This window comes from Nansenia antarctica (genome assembly GCF_963989245.1).
Source record: "Nansenia antarctica genome assembly, chromosome: 13".
In the NCBI taxonomy this organism is placed as follows: Eukaryota; Metazoa; Chordata; class Actinopteri; order Argentiniformes; family Microstomatidae; genus Nansenia; species Nansenia antarctica.
The window spans coordinates 17,156,148-17,167,620 of NC_137683.1; the positions used below are offsets into that span (position 1 = coordinate 17,156,148).

An 11,473-nucleotide genomic window follows, 5' to 3' on the forward strand; every position below is an offset into this window, starting at 1 on the left:
ATACAAATGCATATATACATGCTTCACCATGATTCCCTTCACTGTTACATGAGAAATATGTGTACTACAATCATATGACCCTGATGATTAAATCCCTGGTGTCTTATGGCAGGTGTTGCCATGGCAGCGGGAGCTACAGTGTGGACCATGCCTACAGCCCATCATCTGATTGGCATGATTGTGGAACCATAAAACAGCTGAATTGTATGTCACATTACATTAACATGTACATGTCAGGAAAGCGTCCTCCTCCTCATGAACTGGGTTTCATGTTAAGGCCCACTATTACATTGGCTAGAACTCATTTTAAACAACTATCTACAATTAATAATTTAATCTCTATTGCCTTCCAAAAAACATGTCTAATTCATTTGGCCTGCCTCCTATATTTGACCTCTTGCTCTTCCTACTCAATAGAACACTCAGCTGTCAACATTCATCTGACATCAGTGCTGATAAGGGTTCAATATTACATAATTCTGATGGGAGTTCTGACTCCCGTCTTAAATAAGTCATACTGACGGTAGAGACAGACTGTGAGAGGCCGTCAGCCTTGTTGGAATATGCTGAACGTGCATCCTTCCTTTCTTCTTCCATCCTTGAAGAGATCACTGACCTAACGTGATAGGCGTGGTCAGAACAAGCGCTCTGTTTCACAACTGTCACCACTTCAGTCACAACAGATCAGTGATTACTTCCAAAGGAAGGATGTGTTTTAAATGATTCAAACAGGGCCAGTATTGGATCAGACCTTTCTTAAGACACCCTGAACCATTTGGAAACCAAAGGCTGTCTTACACTCAACTATTTACAGGTACCTCGCTTGACATATCTACAAATGACAATTCAAACATTCACTTTTACACTTTGATCAATCCAACACATTGAAAACTAAAATGTACATGACAATAAGGAGAAGATCACAGAGAAGAGGCCCTAACAACAAAACAAAACAAACTGGTGGAATGGGCTCAAAATAACAAAGCTAAAGAAAATGTATATAAAGATCAGCCACTCTCGTTAATGGAGCCTCAGCTCCATTAATAATCAGCCTACATATTACGGTCAGAGCTAAGGAACCCAAGCGCAGGGCAGAGTACAGTGCCTTCGGAAAGTACAGGGATGCAAACTGGTGATGGCCCAAAAAGTTTTTTTTTTGCCTGAAAACAAAGAACATTTATGAAAAACATTTTGAGGTAAAAACAGCTAAAACGGCTAAAAGGTGACAAAGGTTTGCACCCCTGAAAATCAGTCTTCAACATAACTACACATTTGGTTGTGTTCTAGACTCAATTTAAAATAGATTTTTCATTAATCCACATACCATCAATCCAGAATGACAAAGGGAAAACATGTTTTTAGAAGATGTACATATGTACCTCATGTTCATGTACATGTAAGTAGTATTCAGACCTTTTGCTATGACACTCTTAAAATGAGCTAAAATGCACAAATGTCATCAACAAATGACTCCATAAAAGACTATAAAAACAAAGATATCAACTCCAAAATGTCATTAACTGGGGTGTTTAATCTATCTTGAATTGAGTCTAAAACACAACAAAATGTGAACAAATGTAAGGAGGTCTGAACAGGGTAGGGTAGGAAGGCAGGCAGGCAGGGTAGACAGACAGACAGACAGACAGACAGACAGACAGGGCAAGCAGGCCAGACAGGTAGAACAGGCAGGCCTCGGCATAAAACCGGGAATAGGTACTTAACTATAGCACAACGAGAGAGAATGGTTAGACAACGACTTGACATAAGAAACTTCTGAGTAGTTAATTTGCTATAAAGCGGGTGTTTAAATACAGAGAGCAGGAGCAGGTGGAGATGATGACGAGACTGGAAGGCAAGAGTCTGAGCCACACTGACACACAACAGAGAGAGAGAGAGAGAGAGAGAGAGAGAGAGAGAGAGAGAGAGAGAGAGAGAGAGAGAGAGAGAGAGAGAGAGAGAGAGAGAGAGAGAGAGAGAGAGAGAGAGAGAGAGAGAGAGAGAGAGAGAGAGAGAGAGAGAGAGAGAGAGAGAGAGAGAGAGAGAGAGAGAGAGAGAGAGAGAGAGAGAGAGAGAGAGAGAGAGAGAGAGAGAGAAGAGAGAGAGAGAATCTGGAGGAAATTGTTTCGTGATTCCTCCATTTCATTCTGAACCACACCTACCCAAACTCGTTGAATTTCTCAAAAGCTTGATTCGTTTTTTTCCCCCCAGACATAAGTTATAGTACGGGTGACTTGAGACGAGTTAGAAAGTGTTTAAACAGACAGAACTACATCTTACAACCAACCGCAGAACAAACGCATATCGTAACATAACTGAGCTGCCACTTTTTTCATGTTAATTGCAAATTCCAAAGAGCTAAACCTTTATCGCAAAACTAATATACTTTTCTATTTATTCACTTTTTCAGCAAGCTAACACCGCTTAATCAACCTAAGAGCTAAATCTCTACTCCAACACAGTTACTAAACAGGGTTGAGGTTGGCTGCTCAGGGCCGTGTTACACCAGTACTCAGGACTACAGTACCACACCACGACTCTTAGGAGAACAAACAAAGGAGTGGCATTGGAATGTCATCAAGCTCCCGTAACCTGCCAGCACGCCAGTAAAAACAAAACAGAAGCTGCTTTGCTGGAGGCTAGTTCATCAAAACCTCATATCCTGTATGAAGAACGAAACTAAACCGATCAGAGGAAGTGACCCAAGACACAGACAACCAGATAGCACTTGGGGGCCTGTTCTATAAAGTGAACCAATGTTCACGCTATGCAAATAGAAATGTATTGCATAGAGCTGACATGACTTCCCCCAATCTACAGTACCAGTCAAAGGTTTGGACACACTTCCCCATTCAATTGTCCAAACTTTTGACTGGTACGTGACACAATGTTTTACACAATATATTTATATATGAACATTCTGTTATGTTGCCCACCCCTGAATAGGTTCCAGAGATGGCAGGGTCCTTCGTGTCCTCTCCACTTTAATGGGCTAGAACCTCACAAGTGTACTTCTAGTGCAGAGACCGCTGTCTGTGTAAAATATTAACTACCTCCATTGTCCTGACTCTTACAGTGTGAGAACCAAACGTAATAAGGAAGAATGCCAAGCTCTGGTCAACAAACTAAAATAGACTAGTTTGTTGAATATAGAATAGAATAAACTCCTGCTGTGCAAGGTGGGTCCCCCTAATGTAATCATATCTCAACAGTAACGCTTTCTATATTATCCTCATGATGTCTTAACCGAAAACAAAGGCTTTAACATAATCAAACGCTCAGTTGAAAAAATATATTACTTCCTTGATTTACTCTCTGACACACTGTGTCATGAAAAATTTCTGGGTAAGGATCATAAGGAAGGGGCGCTTAGGTGGTGTAGTGGATTAAGCGCTGACCATGTACCGCAGGGTTCCCGGTTCGATTCCAGCCACGGACATATCCTGCATGTCATCCCTCCTCTCTCTCTCACCCATCCTTCCTGTCATAATCTCTACTGTATCTGTCATTAAAAAGAAAAATATGAGTAGGACTGCCCCACTCAGAAAAAAAAAAGGATCATAAGGAAATGGTCTACTCAACTTAACTAAAGTTAATGGCCACAAATAATAATGCTTCTATAGCCAACGAAAAAAATAAATAAAATAGAAATAACCACATTTCCAGTTTCCGTTTGGCACGTATGGCATGTCCATTGCTGTCTGACGTGTGGTAACATCAACTAGCTGTAAAGTAGGGTAGCATTCCTGTAGCGTTATTCCCTTATGTGCCTTCATCTCAGGAGTTTCAACGTGTGGAGGTTATATATTGCATGAGGTAATACTCAATTCCCTAGTATCGGTCTATTGTGGTCACTAGTGCAATGTGGATGTCAACTTCATCCACAGACAGCTCTATCCCCAGCCCAGGGGCCTTCTAGCAATACGATGGTGGTTGGCTACAGTCACTCCAGAGATGGCAACAACACTGTGGCCTGTCACTGTACGGATGACGAGGGAGATGGCTGTCCCTCAGAAGGGGAGAAGGGGGGGGGGGGGGGGGGGGTGTGTCTACACGAGGGCTCTCAGGGGGAAGGACAGACCAGCTCCAATGGACAATCCCAAGGCCAAGAAGAAGGTCATCAGTGCCCCTGCTGTCTCTCCATCTTTGGGCTCCACCAACCTGAGAGAGAGAAGAGTGAGAGTGATAACCTGAGAGAGAGAAGAGTGAGAGTGATAACCTGAGAGAGAGAAGAGTGAGAGTGATAGCCTGAGAGAGAGAGAAGAGTGAGAGTGATAACCTGAGAGAGAGAAGAGTGAGAGTGATAGCCTGAGAGAAGAGTGAGAGTGATAGCCTGATAGAGAGAAGAGTGAGAGTGATAGCCTGAGAGAGAGAGAAGAGTGAGAGTGATAACCTGAGAGAGAGAAGAGTGAGAGTGATAACCTGAGAGAGAGAAGAGTGAGAGTGATAGCCTGAGAGAGAGAAGAGTGAGAATGATAGCCTGAGAGAGAAAAGAGTGAGAGTGATAACCTGAGAGAGAAAAGAGTGAGAGTGATAACCTGAGAGAGAAAAGAGTGAGAGTGATAACCTGAGAGAGAGAAGGGTGAGAGTGATAACCTGAGAGAGAAGAGTGTAAGAGTGATAACCTGAGAGAAAAAAGAGTGAGAGTGATAACCTGAGAGAGAGAAGAGTGAGAGTGATAACCTGAGAGAGATAACCTGAGAGAGAGAAGAGTGAAAGTGATAGCCTGAGAGAGAGAAGAGTGAGAGTGATAACCTGAGAGAGAGGAGTGAGAATGATAACCTGAGAGAGAGAAGAGTGAGAGTGATAACCTGAGAGAGAGAAGAGTGAGAGTGATAACCTGAGAGAGAGAGAAGAGTGAGAGTGATAACCTGAGAGAGAGAAGAGTGAGAGTGATAACCTGAGAGAGAGAGAAGAGTGAGAGTGATAGCCTGAGAGAGAGAGAAGAGTGAGAGTGATAACCTGAGAGAGAGAAGAGTGAGAGTGATAACCTGAGAGAGAGAAGAGTGAGAGTGATAACCTGAGAGAGAGAAGAGTGAGAGTGATAACCTGAGAGAGAGAGAGAGAGAGAGAAGAGTGATAGCCTGAGTGAGAGAAGAGTGATAACCTGAGAGAGAGAAGAGTGAGAGTGATTGAGTAGTGAGCAAGAATGAGAAGGAGAGACTCATGGCACGATCGTGTCAAAGAGCCAGTGTGCCCTGCTCACTGTGGGGCGTAGGACATGGACAGGCAGACGCAGTATCCGCTGGAGAGGGAGAAGAGCAGCATGATGGCTGCGAAGGCCACGTCGTGGGAGAAGTAGACAGGGAGGTAGGACCGTCCCTGGACATTACACAGCATCAGCAGAGGCACAAACACCACCCTGGAGACCACCAGCGCTGGGAACAGGCCAGACTCTTTAGGGGGCTGCAGAGAAACACAAAACACAATAATAATAATAATAATAAAATCATCATCATAATAATAATAGATATTATTTAAAAGCGCCTTTGTCAAACTCAAGGACACTGTACAGGAAAAAAGAAGAGAAGCAGGACAAACAAGAAAAAGAAACTCAACAAACCGAAACAGAATAGAGATAGAAAATATCAAATCAAATCAAATTCAATCATGTAAAATAAGTATTCAACACATTAACAATTGTTTTAATTCAACATATTTCCTCTTTTCCATGAAATATTATTAATTAGACCAGACATGGTATTAACTCTATAAAAACTAAACATCTAAAGACATTGTGACACTCCAATCAATAAAAGCAGTTATATGCAAGGAAAGAAGTATTGAACACGCTAACTGAAATGTATTGAATACTTGGAGGAGAAGCCTTTGTTTCCAATGACAGCTTCAAGACCCTTCCTGTACAAAAAAGCCCTAATCTCTCACAGTGATCAGGTGGGATTTTGGCCCATTCTTCAACACAGACAGTCTTTACATCTTGAAGATTCGGTGGGCCCGCTATGCCAGTCCAGCTGTTTCTAATTAGCACAGGTAGAAGAACTCATTAGTGGCATAAGCTGGTTTAGTATTTTTTCTTACTGTGTTCAATACGTTTTTCCTGTGCCATTCCACTTTATTGCACATGGCTTTTTTTATGGATTGGAATATTACAATTTCTTTACAAGTTAATACCAATGCCTGGTCTAAATTTCATGTGAATAGCTGCAATGGAAATATGCTGAATTAAAACATTGTTGATGTCCAAGGGTTCAAGGGTACTTTATTTGTCACATGCACAGAAATACAGGTAAAACATGCAGTGAAATGAAATAGGACTAGACACTCAACACTGTACATTGTGCCAGAAAATAAAGAGACAATAGTAACAATAAAAGACAGGACATAAGGGACAAAGTGCTGAACATAAAGTGCTGTGCAAGTAGCAATAGTATCCTGCGCTATAAAAAGACAATAGAGCAACTGTGTTGATGTGTTGAATACTTGTTTCCCCCCACTGTAAATAGCCACAACATAGCCACTCACCCATTGGACCAGGGACGTCATTGTTCGACCAATCCAGTCCATGACATTAAAGATGAGGAAGCAGCACACAGATATGAAGTAGCGATCTGAACCAGGGAGAGAGGCAGAGGAGAGTTAGCGCCATTCTGCCTGATTCTCACCAAGTCTCCATGGGCCAAGATGTTAAACATGTTCTTAACCTTCTTAACCTAACCGCATACTACTAGTACTACATACTACTAGCGACAATCTTGGTTTAATACCCCAAATCTGAAATGTAAGAATAAAAAGGCTCTATACATTCTGGCACAGGAGACGAGATCCCACCCCATCAGTACTCCTGAGCTCAGAGAGAAGTCACAAAAAAAGACATAATTCCACCACTGTATATAAGGCTCAGACAGGCATACCCCATTTTCCAGGGAACCGGGTCTTCACATCCACAGTGATGGCAGGGAACACAGAGAGAGTGACCGTGAACACAAACGTCACACAGAACGCCATCACCCAGATCTGAGGAGAGGGGAGGGAGAGAGAAGGTGATCAGAATGTTGTCATGTGAGCCGTCAAGCCACATATACATGTATTGTACGTCAGTATTGTAGTGATACAATGGGTATAGGGCAGGGGTGCAGCACCTTTGCCTACATAATTATTGTTCAATTGCTCTTTTGCCATTGTCTTTTTAAATGATTTTTGTATTTTTATTCATGTCCTATGCACCAACCTCACAAAGTCAATCTCCTGTACGTGAAAATATAATGGCAATAAAAATAATTTTGATTCAGATGTTCAATTAGTCACCAGCAGGGGGTGCAACACAACAGCAAAGCAATTAGCCACCGATTTAGCACTGTCTCCTCTGTAATGACTGACAGTCATAAAATCGGACCCCCCCGTGTGCTCTGAGTGTAGCCCACACCTGGTTTGTGGACAGGTTAGATTCGATTCAACCTTTTTGTCATTGCACAGTTCAACAAAATGTATTTTTTGCTCTAGGCACGGGGTCAGCCATAGTCAGCCCTCCTGGAGCAATTAGAGGTTAAGTGCCTTGCTCCAAAAAATAACGGCAGTGGTAGGCACCTTAGATATGATGCCGGCAACCCTCTAGTAGTCACCAGCTCACATCCAGCTCCTTCCTGAAGCGGGGATCGAACCAGCGACCTTCCGATTGCCAGCCGGCCTCTCACCCCAAGGTGAACTGGGTTTAACATCGCCCTGGCTGAGAAACTGGTGGTCAACGTTACCTTTTTGAACACTTCCATGATGGAGGATTTCCCGTCTTTCCTCTCGACCGCCTCCAAGGCCAGGAAGGCCTGCTTGGGCTCGGCGCCGACCTCTGCCTCGGCATCCCCATGGCCGCTGCCTCCCACGTTGGCCACCAGGCCGTTGGTATGGCCGTTCAACGGGCTCCTCTCCACAGTGCCACTCTCTGGAAGGGAGGATGGGCAGAGGTTGTGATAAAAAATTAAATATAACCTTTATTTAGTTATTTTTTTTGTAATTCTTTCTGAGTGGGGCAGTCCCACTCATATTTTTCATTTTTTATTGACAGTACAGTATAGATTATGACAGGAAGGATGGGTGAGAGAGAGAGGAGGGATGACATGCAGGATATGTCCCCGGCTGGAATTGAACCGGGGACCCTGCGGTTACATGGTCGACGCTTAACCCGCTACGCCACCTAAGCGCCCCTATAACCTTTATTTTACCAAGTAAGTCGACTGAGATAATATTCTTACAACAACGGCCTGGGGGAAGGTTTCAAGGGAGAGGAGAGGTGATGAATGAGCAAATTATTTTAAAAAAAAGGGGGGGGGGGTTTCGAGAGCTCAAGCCCTGGACACCCCCCTAGGGCACCTGCCTATGACCCCACAACACCTGTAGGCCTGTGTGGTAGTATGTCAATGTCAAAATGAACTGACATTAAGAACAGATCGGTTGACGGTTAGTGGTCCATCTGGTACTGTTCATCCCACAGACCCTCTCTTTGTCTGCAGTAATTGGATAAATCTGGGGTAAACTGGGCTAATGAGATTATGTTCTGTTGAATCGGTTCAATTCAGACAGGGGGAATGAGAAAGAGGACCAGTGAAGTCTACGCTGTCGGCTTAGCAGGCCTGGGTTTAAGCGTGTGATTGAGCTTGTAACTAGTGGAAGCATCTCTAGTGCAGGCCCAGTCCATATTGCTCTCCAGGGCGGCTCAATCAAGCACAGCCAAAGGATCTGAAAGAATAAAATACTATTTGAACCCAGATCTGCTTTGAACTCACCTTTCAACAGGCCATCAGTGGTCTCCACCTCATAGCTCCTACTTTTGTCCAAGTAGAACTGGGCAAACTCCTGTGTGAGAACAGAGGCAAAAGGACATTAAACACACAGTTATATTTTCAGTCTTAAGTTAGTCATACTGTAAATGTCTATGTTGACTTGCTCTGGTCTGAGCCCCAGACCGTCTGAGGTTATTGTCTGTGTAGAGTGGCCTGAAGTTGGGTACCATGGTATACCATGGTATTTGAAAATAGCAACGGTGTCCGTTTTAATACCGTCATAAAGCAAAATCTGCCTTGCAATATGCGCATATATATATATATATATATATACAGTATATATATATAATAAACGCCTTAAGAGTGTCCATCACCACTGTCTGAGTGGTTGAAGACGCTACGACAGTGATGACAGAACCTTTTGTAAACAATGTGATTTGTCAAATAAATAACCTGTCAAAAAATGTACTATTTATAACGATCATAATCGCGCGTCATGTGATCACTTCTCCTCAGAAGAAGGATACATTATTCAGTCTGCCATAACACGTTCTGCTCGGGTGAGTGTTGGCAGTGTCTCCCATAGTCTGATTTGTTCCGTCATTATCTCATTATGAACCTAAGTATTTTTAGAGCAGTTTTTTTTTGGGGGGGGGGGTTTAATGCATTTTTCAACGCTGCTCGCGTAAAGTGACCTAGCAGGTTGACAGGAAGGCCGGGAGCGAGGGCTTTGGTCCACCTTTCACCAGCCGCTGTCACACATTCATCATTTGAAATCGGCATCTCGCTCAAAGCCCTACAATGTGATTTTTAATCCTGCAGTAACACTGTATACCAGCTCAGTGGTCATGAGGTTAGAGTGTCCGCCCTGAGATTGGGAAGACGTGAGTTCAGTCCCTGGCCGAGTCGTACCAAAGACTCTAAAAATTATACCCGATGCCTCTCTGCTTGGCACTCAGCATTAAGGGGTGGATTGGGGCGGTAAGACCCTGCGACATACCAGCGTCATGTCCAGGGGGTGTACTTGTACATCAAGCCGCCTCACGCTACGGAAACAGGAGATAGGCTCCTGCCCCCTAAGGGCCATTAAGCTCGAGAGAACCATTGGTTCTTAATACTGTACTTAATACTGTATACAGTGGTTACATTTGGGGGTGCGGGTCATTTTTTAATGTAAAAAATGGGATATCCCTGGATATCCCTGAAGAGACAGAGGGCTTCGCTGTCTGAGTCACTAACCAGGCGAGGCAGGAGGAGGTAACTCAGCAGGGTGACCAGGGTTCCCACACAGGGGGTGATGAAGTAACCCAGCGCAGCGGACTCAGAGTCGACATCACCTGGACAGGACGGACACACAAGACAGAGGCAAATGGAAAGGAGTGATCAGAGACTGAGTACAGTATTCCTGGGAAATACGCATGAAAAATCAACAGTCATATCCACGTCCTTCTATTTGAGCTGCGTAGGTGGCACTAGGACTAGGTAGTATTTGACTATCCATTTGAATGAGTTACTAGGCAACAGTGTATTGTGTGTGTGTGTGTGTCGTGTGTGTGTGTGTGTGTGTGTGTGTGTCTCTGTGCGTCACTCACTGGATATGGCTAACAGCATGGCGATAGCTGCAAAAGTGCCGGCCAGCCCTTGTCCACTCATGAAGACGGCGCTGTACTTCTGTGGCAGCAGCCCGACCAGGCCAAACAGACTGCCCTGTAGCACCGCCCCGAACGCTACACAGAGAGACGGAGGGGACAGGGTTAATGATAAAACAAACACAACCTAGGCTACACACACACACACACTTATTACACACTCACTGCAAAAAGTACATACAAAAAGTACGATTAAATATCTTAAATCAAGGCAACGATGCTTGGCTCTGTTTTCTTGTTTTTGAGAGCTGACTTTTTGCAGTGCTCACACAGGCATCACGAACACACGCGCTGCTCACAGTTGATGAACCAGATGGTCGCCATGGTGACAGAGAAGAAGCGGTCCTCCCCCATGGGAATCTTGACAAAAATGGCAGTGAGGATGAAGAGGAAAAGGATGAAGACCAGGCTGCCACCGACCCTCATCTTCTCTGATATCCTACCAAACAAACAAACAAGAGGGGAAAACGATGCAGGTTCAGAAAAACATGTCGTCATGGCTTTTCATCTTTTGAAGCCAACTCTCTCTCAACACATTGTGATTTCAACGGAGACAGTTTTTTTTTATGCATTTGTTTTTCTTTTAGCATTAGCATTACTGGCTTTGCCTCACCATTGGTAAAGAATCGAGTTGAGCAGGGTGAAGAGCAGGAGAGGGAGCTGGGAGAGCAGGGTCATCCAGTTGTTGAAGTAGTACTCTTTGCGGACGACGACCGTACCGTTGCTCCATTCGGACGTGTTGAGTCGGCTCTGGAAATACTGTTGACGGGAAACAGGAAGAGATATTATGCCATCAGTGGCTAGTGATGCTAAGCTAATATTAAGCACGCACGCACGGACACGCGCACACCCAATCATGTGATTGTCTATGACTGACCAGAAAGGGCCTCTGATCAAACCATGGGGGTTTGAACCTTGCATACCTTGTCAATTCAGAGGAAACACAGGGACTGCAGAGCACAGACAGGGGGTCCCACTTACTGCATCCGCTAAGCCCGAAATACTTGACCCCAACATACCAACCAACAACTCGGCTAATCCTACACACACACACACACACCTGACTTTCAGAGGTACCATTTCAAATGAGTTGCA

General features: G+C 44.1%; 1 protein-coding gene across 1 annotated transcript in view; it reads right to left on the bottom strand.

The window, feature by feature from the left end:
• Window positions 1-4,046: 4,046 nt before the first annotated feature.
• Window positions 4,047-11,473, bottom strand: part of LOC308169337 (equilibrative nucleoside transporter 2-like) — a gene marked incomplete at both ends in the record, with an annotated part of 7,740 nt that continues 313 nt past the window's right edge. The window contains 10 exons of the mRNA XM_080544022.1: window positions 4,047-4,158; window positions 5,204-5,403; window positions 6,481-6,566; window positions 6,870-6,972; window positions 7,707-7,891; window positions 8,733-8,802; window positions 9,969-10,066; window positions 10,322-10,456; window positions 10,678-10,817; window positions 10,992-11,137. Coding sequence (XP_080400148.1) covers window positions 4,047-4,158; window positions 5,204-5,403; window positions 6,481-6,566; window positions 6,870-6,972; window positions 7,707-7,891; window positions 8,733-8,802; window positions 9,969-10,066; window positions 10,322-10,456; window positions 10,678-10,817; window positions 10,992-11,137 — 1,275 coding nt within the window. The remainder of the gene's footprint in view (window positions 4,159-5,203; window positions 5,404-6,480; window positions 6,567-6,869; window positions 6,973-7,706; window positions 7,892-8,732; window positions 8,803-9,968; window positions 10,067-10,321; window positions 10,457-10,677; window positions 10,818-10,991; window positions 11,138-11,473) is intronic.